At 45.3% G+C, this 17,712-nt stretch overlaps 1 protein-coding gene across 3 annotated transcripts in view; it reads left to right on the forward strand.

Moving 5' to 3' along the window:
- The first annotated feature begins 2,501 nt into the window (after positions 1-2,501).
- The window catches only part of SYBU (syntabulin), a 72,569-nt gene continuing 57,358 nt past the window's right edge, over positions 2,502-17,712 (forward strand). For 2 of the 3 annotated variants that reach the window (XM_082674502.1, XM_082674503.1), the window contains exons 1-2: positions 2,502-2,693; positions 4,434-4,635. In XM_082674502.1, the coding sequence (XP_082530628.1) occupies positions 2,670-2,693; positions 4,434-4,635 (226 nt within the window). In that variant the 5' untranslated portion in view covers positions 2,502-2,669. The remainder of the gene's footprint in view (positions 2,694-4,433; positions 4,636-17,712) is intronic. The other variant, XM_082674504.1, reaches the window with a different exon arrangement.

Below are 17,712 nucleotides of genomic sequence, written 5' to 3' on the forward strand. Positions count from 1 at the left end.
CAGGGGATTCTGATAGAAGATCGTAACAGCTCTCCTGGGGTGAATTAAATACAGGTGTCCTGGAAGTATGTAAGGACTGATCTTCTTGGGGGATCAGGGGACGTTTCCTGGAAGAAGCTGTTTCTAAAATGAAACTTAATGTATCTTTAGGAGTTGAGGGGGATGGGTGGGTGAGGTGCAAGAAACGCTCTAGACAAAGGGACCAGAGTGTGCCACCGTCTAGAGGAAAAAGAGAGCACGGTACCTCCTGAGAACTTCAATTGCTACAGTTCAAGGGGTATCCATTTGTATGTGGAGGGGGAGTGGCAGGGGCGATGGATTGGGGGTGGGTAGGGGTGGTGAGGGAGGGAGGATCCAGAGAAGAGCAGTGTCAAGAAATGAGATGGGAGAGATACACAAAGCCAGATCATGAAAGGCATTTGTGCCACGTTAAGGAGTTTGAATATTACTTGGAGGACAACCGAGAAATCATTAATGAGTTTTAATGAAGAAGCACGGCTCGATTTGGCCTTGTGGAAAAATAGCAAAACTGGCGAGACAGGAATAAGAGGCAAGATTGGAAGCAAGACAACCTTAGTTAGACCGCTCTTGCAATAATCCAGGATATTTGCGGTTTAGGCTCTAAGTAAAGAAAATGCACTCAAACAGAGGCCAGAAGTAATCCGATTCAAGACACTATTTCTAGGGTAGGGTGGAGATCATTCACGCTTTCTGCTATGCGGGGCCACATGAGGGCGAAGAAGTCAAGAATGACTCTGAGGTTCTGACTTGGACACCTCCGTGGAGGGTGTTTTCTGCTGTTAGGCCCCCAGATTTAATTCTCAGGAGGGACCTCAGAAGTACCTTAACAGTTTGACGTTAACAGTTCGAGCCTATCTCACAGTATATGTCCTCAGGCTCATAATTTTGGAAATAATAGACTGTAGGAATCATCCTGGAACATCACTTTCCTGAAGTCCGTATCTGAGACAGCTGTAGGTATACAAGTGTGAATTAATAAGCTCTTCCCACAAAATAAAGAATCGTAAGGTTATCAACTTCACTTAACAAATCTAAGTAGATTGAAAAGACATGAACATGTATGGAATAAAACTTCTTTATGGGTATAGAGGAGGCAAACTGCTTTCACTAATCCTCTGATTTCAGGCTCTCTCTAGACTCACACTGTACATTCCTAGATTTGAAAGTTGAGGACTCAGAAAAATGCTTTTCAGAGGGCAGACAAATGAGATGGTGGAGGTTCAGATACCATTTTCAAGGATCACAGTCCTTCCGTGTAGAACACTGGGTGTAACGATCGGGCTGTTCCCCATCCACACTGCTACTTAGAATATTCTCCAATTCTGAAATAAAGGGCGTCTAAATTATTATACATGTAGAGTTGCATCATCAGATGAAACTACAGTAATAAGTGTGATAAATCAAGGCCCATGACCCAGACGAAGGATGATCCCTATTCCACTTCCTCAGCTGAACAGGTTTTTGAGCTATTTTGAACAAATCTGTCTGCCTCAAATGCTTTTTCTGTCTGTCACGTAAGAGGATTCAGCAAATATTGACCGGAAGAGCTGGACGTGATTTGACTGCCCTTTGGAAAGTTCTCTTGAATCCGCTGGGTATAGCTGTTTTTTTGTTTTCCTCATCTAATCCTCCTAGCCATCCTTGACGTAGGTATTATTATTATTATCCCTCATTTAACGAGGATAAACTTGAAGTTCAGAGAGGTCAAGAACTTTAGGCACATAGGCACTTCGCTAGAAGGTAGTGGAGTGCTGCCTTGAACTGGTTTTCTGAGTTCAAGTGCGGTGTCCCCAAAGCAGCGTGCCTGGTACTCATTTCCGGGCGTCTGTGGGCCAGAGCTGGAGAAAAAGGCTTTCTCGCCCTCGGCAACCTGGCTTCCCAAGCCCGCGGGAACTGGCCTCTTCGTTCTGTCCCTGCGGTGCTGCGCTGCCAACGCCAGGCCCTTCGGATGCAAATCCCCCAAGGAGAATCGCAGCCTTTGAGATTCCGGAACCCAGATGCTGTGTCAGTCGTGCAGCTTTCGCTTGGCTGGGGTCCGGGTGGAGGGGGACCGCCCCGTCTCTCTCCTGCGAGGTAATTGTGTGGGGAGCTGTAAGTTGACTTAAAACCGAGAGGCCAGGGAGCAGCCGCGAGGCAAAAACTTTCCCTTTCTACAGTTTGGCTCTCAGTGATGTCACAGCTTTTCTGGGTTCTTCTCTGCGACGTGCACCCCCTTCGAACCCGATACCAGGTGCCAAAAAGGGGGTGTTGGGCGTCACCCTGCTGGAGATGCTCCGAGCCTCCGCAAGCCCTCTCCGGGTCGGGCTCGGCAGACAAGGAGGGGCGCGCGGAATTGGTGGGCAGGGCCCGCGGCGAAGTCGGGCGGGCGGGGCGCGCCGAGGCGCCTCCCAAGGGGCAGGCAGGTGAGGGAGGTCGGGGGAGGGGAGCGGGAGCCGCGGTGGCACCACGTGTCCGTCCGGGGCGGGGCGGCCGGGCGTGCCCTCGGGGCCCTGCGCGAGCTGCCGCAGCGGTGGCGGCGCGTCGGCCCCGCAGCAGCCGGCGGCCGCAGAGCGCGCCGGCTCAGCACAGTCTCCTCGCCCCGGTGCCCGCAGGTGCCTCTTCCTGGACGGCGGCAGCGGCGGCGGGAGGAGCCGGCGGGCGGCAGCGCGATGGGACCCCTTCGGGAGACCAAGGTAAGGAGGGCACGTCTTGCGGGCGCGGATGGCAGTGTCCGCGAGCGCCGGGGGGAGAGGAGTGGTGTGCACTGCGGGGAAGGGAGTCAGGTGAGAGCTGGAGGGGTGACGTTTAGAGTTGTGGTAAACGGGGACAAGGAGGTGGTGGGCACGATGAGAAGGCAGGGGACAGTTGCTCAGGTGATGAGACCTGGGAGATGGGCAGGTGATACTGTGTTTGGAGGGTTGGCCCGAGGATTAAAAAGACTGACTCTGAATGGTTAATCCCATCCCCTGAAATTGGAGATTTGGGATCTAGCTCTCAGTCGATGTCCTCTGTGTGTGATGTGGATAAAAAAGGACTTGATGTATTGGGGACTGAGAAATAAGGACTCCAGCATTGGTTCAGGGTCTGCCTTGTGCCGAGCGGAGTGGCTGACGGGTGATACCTGCTGGGTGACTGATGTGCAGAACAAACCCCGAGGCTGGGTGCGGCTTTCTCCCCTGGATAGGGTGGATGCCTGAGCGACCGCGGGACTTAACCCGCGGCTGGGGCTTTCCCTTCAATTATGCACTGTGAGGGCCTCCCAGAGGTGTTTACTTTGGCAGCGACCCTTCCTGGTAAGCCGCGTGGAAATGAGCAGGAGGTCATATTTCCAAATAGTGTTCGTTACCTAATCCAAAGCCCTTTTTCAATTGCAGAGGTTGGAGTGAGCAGTGGGTTTTTTTGCGAAGAGCTCCTCCTAGGAGTCCATTTTAATATGGAAGGGTGGTGGTGACCCCGAAAAGCACTGGACAGACTGCAGGCCCGTTCTGCTTCTAGATGATGTGCAGCAGTTTGGCTAAGCATCTTTGCCTCTTTTAGCCTCAGTTTCCTCATCTGTAAATAGGGACACAAATTAGCGTCCTCCCTATGGCCTCGGTTGTAAAGATTAAACAAGATAATGGTTGGGAAAGCACTTTAAAAATTGAAAAATATCGCTAAAATGCTGCTTTTTAGGCATTTTTAAAGCCAAGGAAGGCACGGCCCTCTGCATTTAATTCTGTGTTTTGAAGGAGAGAGAGAGAAAAATCTCTTCCTATGGGTGACCTGTAAGGAAAACAAAAGCTAAACGTGATGTAAAAGGTGGAGCCATCTTACTGGGTATTGGATTTTTGTTTGCTTTTCTGTTGGCAACAAGCCTTGTGTACCAGGATATTAATGAATAATTAAAATCCTGGCCGGAAGAGAGGGGATTTGAAAGATCAGGCTGCATGATCTATCAGGAAAGACTTGTTTCAGGTATAGGGGTCTACTTTGTGAGGAGACAGGAAAACAGAAGTGAAAGTTTCACAGCTAATTCAGAGAAAGCAAAATGGAAGTCTGGAGGAAATCAAGTAATAACCAGAGTGTGCTGTGAGTTATGAAGAGCCTTTGAGAGAGTGGAAAGCTTAAATGTGATAGGAAAAGCCAGAATGAGAAGGTGAGTTAGGAGCTGCCTGAGAGAACGGAATAGCCTTTCTGCTAGCGGCTGGAAGTGTGCGTGTGTGCGTGTGTGTGTGTAAGTACATCCGTGCTGGAGTGTGTGCTCTTCAGTAAATTAGAAAGCTTAGCTGAGTAGAAGAGTTCTGGAGTTCATTTTAGCTACTGAAACAAGGACTACTCTGTGAAGATTCAATATTCAGAAATGTGGCTTCTTAGAAACTGAGCTCAGAAGCAGACTGGAGTTCAGAGGGGGCAACAAATGTTCTTTTGTTTTATTTCTGATGTTCAATTTGGAGAAGGAGCAGAGAGTGCAGCATCATGAGAAGGAGATTTCCCGGAGCCGGATTCCCCGTTTGATTCTTCGGCCCCATCTGCCTCGGCAACAGCACCAAGTGTCCCCAGCGTCTGAGTCTCCCTTCTCGGAGGAAGAGAGCAGAGAGTTCAACCCCAGCAGCTCTGGACGCTCAGCAAGGACCATTAGCAACAGCTTCTGCTCAGGTACAGCACCCGCGGGAATGAAGGCAGGAAGTGTGTACATTGCCTGGCATTTTAAATGCATCTGGAGAGGGCCCCTTAGAGTCTAGGACTGGACGTTAGTTATTAGGATGAATGATACGAGCTTGCATCTTTTTGGCTGTTTTGACCTACGAACACAGCATTTTCAAATGGTTCAGCCTAATGAAATTTCATACCTGTTTTTGTATGTTATTCTAGTTGATAATTTACTTTGTGAAATCTAACTCCTTGCTTCTATGACTGTTTGTAGAATGTATTCCTCCATTAAATCTGGAAAAAGTAGCTTACATTTTATACTAGCAATCTTTGTAAGCCTGTGTACTTATGTTAATGGAATCCTCAAAGATAAAGCAACTCCTAATGAATGAGGTCAGGATCAAGGTGGTTTATTTCCCAGGACCAGCCTGACCTTGTATTTTAGAGGGAAAGAGCACAGGCTTTGTAACCTTACAGGCCTGGGCCGGAATCCCTGGCCTTTCTACCCTTACAAGCTGTGTGACCCTGCGCAAGTCGCTTAATCTCCTTAAGCCTCAGTTGTTACATCCATAAAATGGGATGATAATACCTACCTTGTAGAGTAGCCGAGAGGTTGAGAGAGACCACGTACCTAAGTATATTCCTAGTGCAGGTCCTGGCCTGTAGATGTGCTTAATAAATGATGTTCCTTAATACAAAGAACATACGTCAGTTTCGATACATGTTTGAGGATGTTTCCTTAGAGTTGTGAGTATATTTGGTAAAGGCATAAATCTCTTCCTGAAGGTGCCACCGTTACCTGTTGACAGAGCCTATTATACAAATTGAAGCACATGACTTAGAAGGACTTGTATTCTTTGAAAAGTATTAGGAATTTGGGTAAAATTTAAAGGAGTGATTGTCTTATGGTTCATGAAGAATGTTTCACAGAGGATAATTTTTAGAATTTATTTAGGAAAAATGTAATTTGAAGGTTAACACATGCATGAAAAGGGACATATGAATCAAGGTGCTATGATTAATGCCCTAATTTAGCAGGATACAATATTCCATTGTATTTAGTATTGGTGATTACATTTTCAGGGATTTTAAAAGTGTAGCTTTAGATTTATTATATACTTTCACAAAATAATTCCACCCGATGCATAAGTTGTATATTAGAAATACTGTGCCGCTTATTTTTATATTTTTTTCTCTACAAGACTTCAGATTCTCTACTTGGTTTTGAAAAAATTCTATCGAAGTATTTTATTTTAAAACGTGTTGCTGAATCCAGTGTAAAATGGAAACCCACTGATGGTTTGCTTGACACTCTCCCAGGAAGAAAGAGAAAGGAAAACTGCTGGAGCAGATTCCAAAAACCCAGAGTCGTATTTGCAGAATGTAATGCTGTTTACTTTCACTCCCTTTTGGAGTTCAGGAATCACTCTGGTTGAATGTGGATGAACCCAGGGGAATATCATTTCACACTGACATGGCTTTGTTTACATAACTCAATTCCACATTTATTCCTGAAATTCTCTCCACATAATCATTCTCTCTCTGACTGACTTCACGGTGAGCAGTGTTACCAGCAAAAAAGAAAAAGTTGGTCAAAACAAAAGAAAAATCCCCAAATAGATCTTAGAAAATATATTTGGGAAACAAATAAAATTGTTAGTTTTGGCCATGAATCATTCTTTCCAAGACCCATTTCCTGGATCAACCCTCCTTCCCAGGAGACCTGTCTCCCACCAAGGCCATAATGCTGTCCATGAAAATTGAAAGTAGATATTGATCCTTCTGCCATTAACTAGTTGAGAATTGAGTGGCAGAAGCACCTAATGATGGGTGTCTATAAACCTACCTTTCGATCTTGAGCCTTGAATCCTGCCTCCAGATAGGACTCCCTCTGTTCCTGGGTCTCATCTTCCTGCTTGGCTATTCCCCAAGGTTTGGGTTGATGCCTTGTCGTTCTTTGCTTTCCTTTCCTAAGAGCCCTGGTAAAGCCCCATGATGGCTTTTGAGTGCTGTGCTGACTAAAATTGACAGGAGCAAGGTCTTTGGGGGGCATGTTAATGATGCTTTAGGAGGTCAGCTGATGGATGGGAAATAAATGGGTTTAGTACTATGGGGAGTACTGAAGCTGCAGGCAATGAGGTAGAGACTGTAAAACACGTCCAACCAGCAGGGGGAAATAGCTGGTTTTAGTCCAGCCACTTCAACACTGAAGCTGCAATACATGTTGGTTATCATGGCAGTTAGATCAGAGACCAAGGTACATGCAAATCTTAAAACTACCATCCTCTGCTAGAATGAAACTCAGATAATTTAGAGATGTCTGTTGCTGCTGTAACTTCATAACCTTACTGTGATTGTTGTGCATTAGTTTGTTTTCTTTATAAATCATCACATTCATTCATGTGAAAGAGGGCATGAAGAGTTAGAGGGGTTCTTACAATCTGATAGTGAAATTAGAGACGAAGATGTTACTCAAACACAATGCAATTTAATTTGAAAATTACAGTTTTAAAACTGCAAACTGGAGTCTTTCCCTAAATCTGTATCAAAGGCTGTATTAATTGTGAAGAGCATCAAATGTCCTAAGATATTCAGTTTTTAAAAGAAGGATAATGCATTGAGTTTACATAAAGTTAACTTTACTTATTATAAAGGGCTATCCTTTATTTTGAGAGACTGGCTTTCCTATCGTTTGTATTATAACAAAAAAATCCAAACAGTGGTTGGAGTTATACTTCAGTAAAATAAATGACAACTCTATGTTGAAATGTCCTCCACCCTCACCCTCATGCTTTTCCTTTAATTTTTACTGGTCTGTGAAATTAAAAGCCCGGGCGCTATTTTCAGAGTGACCTGTCTGTTTTTACCTGCTTTTTCCTCCCTCCCTCCACTGCCTTCTTCTCCCTTTCCTTCCCACAGGAGCCTTGAGAGGAACATTTAATGATTTGATATTCTATGTGCTAATTTGTATGTTGTCTCTATCTCATTTCAGAGGGAAGAAGCTGTATGTGACTTTTGCAATTCATTGAGGGCGTGTCCCCAGAGCTTTTCTTTTAATAGCTTCTTATTAGGAGAATTTCTCTGAAGAGATGCATATGTTTTGTGCATTTCATCAGCACGTGTCATTTTGCACTTGGACGTCATTCTCCTGTTAAAAGAGTCTATTCCTTACAACTTGTGCTGGGTCTTAGTCACTATGACCTCAGGTGGGCACAGCTAAGCTTATATTGTATTGGAGACCAGGCCCTATTTTGTGTGCATGGCAAGGAAAACATTGTACGTTCTTAATGAATGTTAACTAATGCTTTCTTAGAAAAAAAAAAAAGAATACATAAGGAAGTACAGTTACTAGTAAGTTAATAGGAAAAAAAACCAACAACCCTGCTTTCATGTCCTCTCTTTTATTTTTAGTCAGTTTTTTTTTTAACCAATATTTTGACATCAAATCACCCTATCTTCCTTCCCTCTCACTCCCCCTCCCCATGTTTCCTGTTTTAAGTGCCCAGAGAAGTGATAAAACCCCTATTTGTGATTTGTGTTCTGGGTGTGGCCCATTGAATCTAGGCCTCTGTGCATTTTTCTCCCTGTTTTTTGTTGGTAGTGCATTGTTATGCATGTTTGTCATTGTGCCACAACTCCAGCCTCTATTAGAAAAGCTAATGACCTGGGCAAGTCTGTCACATACAGCAGTCACCTGACGTGGTTAGCAGCATGACATACATTTCTCTTTGCTCAGATGAGGCAATAATTACCCCTTAGAACTAGAAGGCAGATGGATTGCTGGGTTTTAGGCTAGTTCTCCTTGGGGTGTCTTGTAAACATGGCAGGTGGGGGAAATGATGCATATAGTGCGCTGATGGTTTTATGGGAGACCAGTGATTTCCCTGAGTTATATCCATGTTTCTAATGTGCACGCACATACACAGTCAAGTTTATGACTTAACCCATTAAGAAACATGTACCAGGGCTTCCCTGGTGGTGCAGTGGTTGAGAGTCCGCCTGCTGATGCAGGGGACATGGGTTTGTGCCCCGGTCCGGGAAGATCCCACATGCCGCGGAGCGGCTGGGCCCGTGAGCCATGGCCGCTGAGCCTGCGCGTCCGGAGCCTGTGCTCCGCAGCGGGAGAGGCCACAGCAGTGAGAGGCCCGCGTACCACAAAAAAAAAAAAAAAAAAAGAAACATGTACCAGATCAATCAACTGAAAGACAGAATCCAAGATTCTTCGCAGTCTAATCCTGAGTAGGGTGTTTGCAGAAAGTACTTTGGTGGTTACAGTGGCCGAGGAGGAATCCTTTGAGTGCCAGTGACCTAGAGGTAATCATTGTTGCTGTTTGTGGGAAGAACAATTACGGCAAATTATAACCTGACTGGTGCCCTGCTGCGGCATGATAATGCCTCCAAAAAGTTGCCTGGCCTTGCCAAACAGAAATATTTCTGCTATGCTTTTGTCCAGTTGAGGAAACTTGGCATCTGGATAGAGTAAGCCTTTGAACATAATGATCAGAATTGAGATGAACTGATGGGAGTGAGCTGCAGTACTGAATTACACTATAAGTGAATGACTGCCAACATGCTGGGAAGAAAAAAAACAAAAACCCTAAGAATTTAGTATGAATTTAATGAGCGTGGGACCTAGGCACTGTTGCATAATATATATTTCAAGTGCTTAGCTGCCTCAGTGTCAGAGATAAGTACCCAATGAAATAGGTTACAGATGAAGGGCACACAGACAATGTTTCTTTGAGGATGTGGTAACTGCAATCAGGGGGACAAGAGCAAAATTTTTGACATTTAATTAAAAAATTACTTAGCAATGGGAACAGTAAAAGATAATCATGTTGGAATTGGACCATGCCTGAGAGCAAATCATGGTTCTTAACGTGAAAATCTTTTATGTTGTACAATACTCATGTTTATGACATTGTTTCGCAATTTCCGAGAAATTTTGTTTGTCTGCTTTTGAATCCCCAGGAAAACTTGTTTAAAATGCAGATGACTTGGCACCACCCAAGCCTATTGTCTCAGGATGGGAGGGCCCAGGAATCCGTATCTTGTAGGCTTTCTGGATGACTCTTATGCCTACTGAAGTCTGAGCCTCACGCTTTGTGTTCTGTATGTGTTTGGAGATTTTTGTGTGAGGGATGGGCGGTGTATGCCCCAGTGGCATCCCAAGATGAACAAGGATCAAAGATGGCAGAAGTGGTGGCCAGCCAAGCTGTTTAAACTCATAGCATGAGGCAAGGAAAATGCTTCCACATTCCCTGGGAATTATAGCTTCTCACTCTATATTTACAATTCCTATGTCATTAGTCTTAGCAATAATATTATTTATGTCTACATAATGGGTTTAGCTTGTGTTCAAGTGGTAGAAAAGCAAAAGGGAGGAGAAAGCATTTCCTTCCTTTATTTTCCTATGGAATCCTCTCCCTGGATTTACTATCTCTAGCCATACTTTTTTTTTTTGTTTTGTTTTTTTTTTGCAGTACGCGGGCCTCTTACTGTTGTGGCCCCTCCCGTTGCGGAGCACAGGCTCCGGACACACAGGCTCAGCGGCCATGGCTCACGGGCCCAGCCGCTCCGTGGCATGTGGGATCTTCCCGGACCGGGGCACGAACCCGTGTCCCCTGCATCAGCAGGCGGACTCTCAACCACTGCGCCACCAGGAAAGCCCTAGCCATACTTTTAATTCTTTTTCATTTACTTACTTTGGTATTAGGATTATCTGGGGTACACTGAAAGCAGGTGTACTGGGTACAACATGAATGTACCCTGAACACCCAGTAGGTATACTGAGAGAGATGGAAAAAAGAGAAACTGAGGCCTGGGAGTAGCAGGACATTGAGCTTCTTGCAAATGTCCACAAAAATGTATTACCCAGTTAAGCATCTATTCAGTGCCTGCTAAGGATCAGGCTGAGGCTACAAAGATGAATAAAACACAGGGACTGGAAAAATCAATTATTTTACTGCCTTAGCCCTGACACCAAAATAAATGGGATGCCACATCTTTGGATGCGTTTCCCACACAACTGACTTTATCTCACTGACTTTGTGTCTGGTCCCTCTTACCCACACCCACTCCACACATACTCCTTCCTTGTCATTTGAGTTTGTTGCTCCATTTATTATCTGCGTTGGCCTCTCACATTTCATAAGCCCAAGGGTTCAAAGAAGCAGCATTCATTAGTGTGGTGTAGTAGATAAACATGAGCCTTGGCATCAACAGACCTGAGTTAAAAGCATGAAATGAGATTAGAAAGGTGGGCAGGGCCAGGTCAGGGACGACTTTGTTTGCTGTGTGAAAAACTTGACCCCTGAGATCCAGGGTCTATACAGGAGTTGGACCAGAAACGTAAAGAGTGAGGCCACCTGGATAGATGACAATAGAATTAGAGTCTAGAACTGGACAGTGTGTGCCCCTTCTAACAATATTCAGAATTCTTAAAATTCAGCTTTTTTTTTTCTCTTAATATCTGGGCCAAATAGCACACATAAGTAGTTGGATACGGCACACGGGCTGCCATTTCGCAATTGCTAAACATCTTTCAGAACCAGTGAAGGGTTTTCAGCAGGGAAGGGTTGTCTGGTTTATGACTAGATTTATAATTTAGAAAAGTCTTTCTAATCACATGTTGGAGAGTGGATAGGAGGAAACAGGGAATGACAGGAAGGAACCTGCCTGTGCTGAAGGCCATTGTGGTGACAGTCTAAGTGAAAAATGATAAAGCAATATGTGTGAGGGTTGGCCCCAGAACATATGTGTCTGAATCACCAATTACAAGTGGAATGGTGTCTACATTTCCACCGGACGAACCCAAATAGAGGAGCAGGACTGGGGAGAGGGATGAGTCTGGTGACTGAGTTCGGATTAGGCTTTGCTGCATTTGAGATGAAGGTCTGGAGCTGTGAAGAGAAGTCAGAGATGCTGGTAGCTGAAGTGAAGGGACTTGGTGATACAGGTTTCCCCACTATCTTAAAGTAGAACATCCTAGGAAACCTTTTGTAAGCAGAAAAGGCATAGAGTGAAGAAGCAGTCATCTTAGGACACGTCTTGCTAACGGATGCCCAAAATAAGGTAAAGCACAGACGCAACAGGCACAGTTCAAAGCTCTGGCAGCGTGATGCTGAGATGCCGAGTGTAGTTCCTGGAGGACCAGCTCTGCAGCCACACTCACTGCTCGGGCTGCACGCTACCTCTACAACAGATCGATACAAAACAGATGCTGAATGCTATTTTCGATATTTGCGTTGTTTCATAAAAGCAAACGTTCTCTTTGGATTTCTTTCGGTTATCGAAAACAATGCAAACGTAGGTCTTTCCTGAAAGTGAAAAGCAAACTTTTTTTTGTAAAGCAAACTTTCTAAATATGGGGGATGGCTGTCATTCCCAAAGGGGGGAACATGGAGGAAGAAGGTTAGAGGACCCTGGCTAGAACTCTGAGATAAAACGAGAGGACGCAGAAAAAGGACACCGAGGCATCTGAGAACGGGCAATAGAGGGGGAGGAGGTGAGCCAGGAGTGACCGTGTCTCCAATCCCAAAGGACGAGTGTGTTCCCAGAAGAAAGCAGCCAAGAGGTTCAGATGTCAGTCGCAGCAAGAGTAAGTAAGGTGTGTTTGTAAAAGTGCTCAAGGATGGCACCACTAGGTTATCAGGGATCTTAGGTAGAAACAGTCCCAGAAAACTGGGGGGATGGACTCCACATTGCACCAGGCTGAAATGTGAATGGGAGGTACAAAATAGGGTGTAGACAACTTTTTTAAAAAGCTTAACAGGGGGCTTCCCTGGTGGCGCAGTGGTTGGGAGTCCGCCTGCCGATGCAAGGGACACGGGTTCGTGCCCCGGTCCGGGAGGATCCCACGTGCCACGGAGTGGCTGGGCCCGTGAGCCATGGCCGCTGAGCCTGCGTGTCCGGAGCCTGTGCTCCACAGCGGGAGAGGCCACAAAAGTGAGAGGCCCGCGTACCGCAAAAAAAAAGCTTAACAGGGATGGGAAAGAGAAAATAGAATAAAAACAAGGGTTGCATTTAAAGTAAAGATAGGGTGTTTATCAAATCAGAGACATTTTGATAAAGTTTTTAGGCTGAGGGAAAATAGACAAGAAAAGAGAGAGAGAGAGATTGAAAATAGTAGAGAAGTGATAACTTTGTAATAAGACCAAGGTAGACCAAGAAAGACACATATGGAAAGAAAAGAAAGGCCTGAAGTGAATATAGGTAAGTTTATTCATAGGTCAGGGTAGGTAGCTGAAGGATGCATTTCACAGTCTAGGTTAGGTGCTTCTTCTTTATCCTCCCTCTATCAGACTGCGTGACCTGGTTTGAAATTTTCATATTTAGTTACCTGACTCTCCAGTAGACTGTAAGCTCCATGAAGGCAGGAACACTATAATTCCTTGCACTATACCTGACACACAGCAGTTGCTTAATGAGTATTTATTGGAATTTGGTAGAAGGTATAATTTTGGAGAACAGGACAAGTGAAATATTTTCATTCATTTAATGCATTGAGAGCAGGATACTTAGTTGCTGGGGAAGTAAAACAACTAGAACGGTACCCAGTACTCAATGTAATAGGTTTATTCAGTGAAGGAAACATTCCTGTCCAGAGGAGTTCAGCATCTCTAAATGTCAAAAAGAGTCATTTGCGTAACAGGACCATGCCTCCAGTGCTGTGGTAGCTAGAAGAGAGCTCTCTTGCTAAGAAAATCAGAAAATCCCCCACTCAAGAGTTGGTACTCGGAAGCCAGGAGAAAAACAGCAGCCCGGTTTATTTTTTATTTGTTTAGTTTTTTGTGTGTATATGTAAGTGTGAGATGTGTGTGTGAGGTGCATGCGTGTGTGTGATTGGTGTGTGTGTGTGTGTGGATATGTCATGAGTGATATACATGTGTATGAGTGTATATGAGTGTGTGAGGTGTGCACACGTTTTGTGTGCCTGGTGGTGGGAGAACTGGAAGGTTTGGGTATCAGCAAAGCTTTCTGGAGGAAGTGATGCCTGAGCTCTGTTTATTCCACTCTAATCAGGCTTTCCTCCTATTCCACTGAAGTGACACCTGCCAAGTTCTCAGTGCCCTCCACCAAATCTTACGGTGGCTTCTTTGTCTTCACCTCTTCATCCCCCCTGAATTCCCATCTCAGTAAATGGTACCCGCTTCATCTAGATAACAGCAGCCCAGTTTAGAGTCAAGCAGGAATTCGGCCACATACCCACGTTTCCCAGGACTCAACTTGACCCTGGCCACCACCCCGCCCCACCGCCCAGGTGGATTTTACTCTGAGAAACCCCAGGGGTGATGCATGCACTTGGGGTCCATGAGGCTGCTGGGCGTGCCTGTATTGTAAGGTGGCTTTGCTGGTGTCTGCTCACAGTAACCGCTCTAAACCTCTGCTGCTGTCGGGCTTGGACTGTGACATCTCCTGCTTTGGAGACCCAGTCCAGCCCCTCGTCTGCCAGAGCTGAGATCCTGCCCAGCTTCTCTGCGCATTGCTGGTTGTTCGTGGCGCCCGCCCTCCAGTCGCTGCCCGGGTTACACTGCTCTGGCTCCAGGAAGCCAGTCGTGTTGGGCTGACTGCTCCCACTTTTGAGGGAACCCAAACCAAACTTCCCAGTGCCCATGATGGGGGCTTGCCCAGCACTCACACCCATCCCCTAGAAACCCATCCTTCAACTTTTCCCTGCTCCGTGTGAATTTTCACAGGGCGCCTCCTCTTTCCTGGCTGGCTCCCTCTTATTCTCTCCTTTTTAGTGTGGGAGTCCCTGAAGGTAGGATTCATCTTAGACGCTGACCCAATTCTCAGAATTCTTGAGACCCTGTGGACCTTAACCTGCCCTTCTATGTATTCTGAGGTGTTTGTGAGGATTATCTTTTCCTTAATGCTAATTATTATATGTTTTCAGCTCAGACCTAATAACCATGTGCAAACACATGTCAGAGTGGACGTAATCACATTTATAGGGTTTATCTTGTTTTGCTTTTTGCCAAAGTGAGATCACGCTGTACTGACCTATGACCCTTTCTGTTTATTTAAGTGAATATTTACTGAACACCTGTAGTGGGCAAGGTGCTATCCTAGGAGCTGAACTAGAGGGATGAACAACCCTGACAGGACTCCTGACCTCCAGGAACGTGTATTCCAGGCAGTCCCTGTACCTGTCACTGCTTGTCAGTCCATAGAAGTGACCCCATTCATTGTAATGACAGCTTGTATTCCACTGTTTGGAGGGCCTTCATTTATTCAGCCATTCTTCTGTGGATGGACGTTTCATCTCTGAGGCTAACTTTCAAAATTCGGAATTTCATTTTGTGAATGTCACTGGAACTAACTTGTTCCTGAGTGTATTTCTTTCTCTCTCTCTTTTCTTTCTTTGTACCTTTTCTTTAAAGTGAAATAAATACCATGCTTCACATATATTCCCTAAAACAATTCCTTTTTTTCCAAATAGAAAAAAATTGACATGTAGCAGTTACACAGACGGTATAATAAGCATTGTTTTTTCCTTAATGTTCTTTAATATTTCTCCATTTTTATGCCTTACTCCGTCTTGACAAGCACTATCTTCAAATTCTCAATGTGAGAAAAAATAGAAGGAAGGGGGAAAGGATTTACATTGCTGCAAAAGAGCTCACTGTAATTCAGGTGTCCTAAGAGTGGTTTGCAGTTTCCTTCTTACAAGGTTCTCAAGAGATCAAGAGATAGCTTCTTAGTGTCTGTCTCTGTGTCTCTATTCTTTCCTTCCTACCTTCCAGCTCGCCTCCCTCCCTCTCCCCTTCTCCCTCTCTGCTATCTTCTCCCAACAAGGAACCTTAAAAAAAACACAAATCTTTATAAAGATATGGCTTAGAGACTGCAAATAAACTCATATTACTAAGAAGAGGGAAGATCAGAAGTATTAGTAACATCCCTGTTTTGGAAAGATCATAACCCTGTGAAAGAAAGAGCAAGAGAAATAAAAGCTTGTGAGACAGAATTCCCCACCCCCCTGCTGGGGCTCACCTGTCTCCTGGCAGTGACTGAGCCACCCTGGTTCCCAATTTCAGCATCGGCTGCTCCCTCACCAAAACTCCTAGATAATGTGTCATTATACTACATTGACTATTTGAACCAAGATATTTTCCCCTGCAAATTCCTCCTGTGGTTGCTCGTACAAATCAGACAACTTGGCGCTTGGTAGAAAACCAAGTAGAGACCCTTGTTTGAGAGAAAGCACGAGTCCTGTGAAGAAATGGACCTGCCTCACCTCACTTCACTTCACGTGCTCCTTTGCTGCCGAGTGCTGCACCAGAATGACTTTTATGGGAGTACTCAAGGCTCCAAAATAGCTCAGAAATCCCGGGAATGTTTATATGGGAAATGATTATTTTGTTTCCAAGAAACCAGGGAAACGTTCATTAAATAATTTCTCAGTTCTCCACTTGGTTTTTATAGACGTGGGTTGCATGTCTTCGTGGAGGGGCTTCGTTCCAATTACTTTAACAAGCTCACCTCCATCGGCACACACGTACGCTCGCGTTTACACATCCTTCAGAGAAATTAAGTTCCCTTTGACCCCTCATCACCTTGCACCTGCCATCTTATTTCCCTGCTCCTTCTTCACAAGCAAAACTCCAAAATCCTATCTCCGTAATTTGCCCTCGTCAAGCACGTGAGTGACCACGTTGGCGAATCTGACGTTCTCTTGTTTGTCCTCATTTTCCTTGATTTCCCAGCACTCAACACGGTTGAACAAGCTTCGTTCTTAGGAAAGATTTTCCTCCTTGGCTCCTGAGGTCCCGCCCTCTGAGAGTCTTAGCTCCACCCCATCCCTTCCCCCGTCACAGTGTCAGGTGCCTCAGTCTTCAGCCCTCTTTTCCTGCCCTCCCCAAGGGCTCAAACCTTTAAATTCCTCACTTGTAGGATGGTGATGCTCCGCCGCCCGACCTCTCCTCTGAGCTTTAGGCTCACATATCCAACTGCCTACTTGATATCTCCAGTGTCCTGGTTAATTTGTGTCTCCGATTTAACGTATCAAAACCAGAATTCTTAATTTCACCCCCCACAAACGCATAAACCCATTTTTCTCCAAAATCAGAAGTGACCACCATATTCTCCATTGCTTAAGCAAAGAACCTAGAAGGTATTCTTGACCCTTTCCTACTTTTCATTGTCATATCTTTTTTTTTTTGCGGTACGCGGGCCTCTCACCACTGTGGCCTCTCCTGTTGCGGAGCACAGGCTCCGGACGCGCAGGCTCAGCGGCCATGGCTCACGGGCCCAGCCACTCCGCGGCATGTGGGATCTTCCTGGACCGGGGCACGAACCTGTGTCCCCTGCATCGGCAGGCGGACTCTCACCACGGCGCCACCAGGGAAGCCCTCATTGTCATATCTTAATGCTGCCAATTATGTTTCCAAAATGTATCCCAAATCCATCTCCTTTTCTCAATTTTTACTACTACCACCCCAAACCACTGTCATCTGTCATTTCTACTATGACAGTGGTCTCCACGTGGGTTTATTGCTTCTAAACCTTCATTCCTAAAGGGGCCACACAGCATAGGGGCTAAGAAGGAGCCTCTGGAGTTATAGCCTCTTTGGACTCATATCCGCGGCTTACTGTGGCCTCAGGGAGGTGTCTTAAGCTCTAGTGCTGGTTTTGTATGCCTGTCTTATTAGTGTCTGTCTCAAAGAGATTAAGTTAACTAAATGTGTTAAGTAAGTGCTTAGTATTCTAAACATACCTGGTACTTAGTAGGCACTCAATAAATATTAGCAAGACATAACATCACTAATTCAGTCTGTTCTCCACAGACCAATCATGGTCATCTCCTGCTTAATGCACACGATGGCTTCCGTTGCACTGGAGATTAATGTAGGTTTCCTGCCTATAATCCTCCACATGCCTTCAGCCTCATCAGCAATTCTTCTCTGCCCTCAGCTTTCCGGGCCTCTTCTCAGTTTCCTCAATGCACCAAACTCCTTGTTCCCTCTTCCTGGACTTTTCTCTTCCCTGCCTTTTTCAGGATTGGTTCCTTCTCATTTTTTTTGGTCTCAATTCAAATTACCTCTTCAGGACCTTCCATGACAACCTGTCTAATGAAGTACC

This window comes from Grampus griseus, assembly GCF_964374135.1.
Source record: "Grampus griseus genome assembly, chromosome: 17".
NCBI classification, from domain to species: domain Eukaryota; kingdom Metazoa; phylum Chordata; class Mammalia; order Artiodactyla; family Delphinidae; genus Grampus; species Grampus griseus.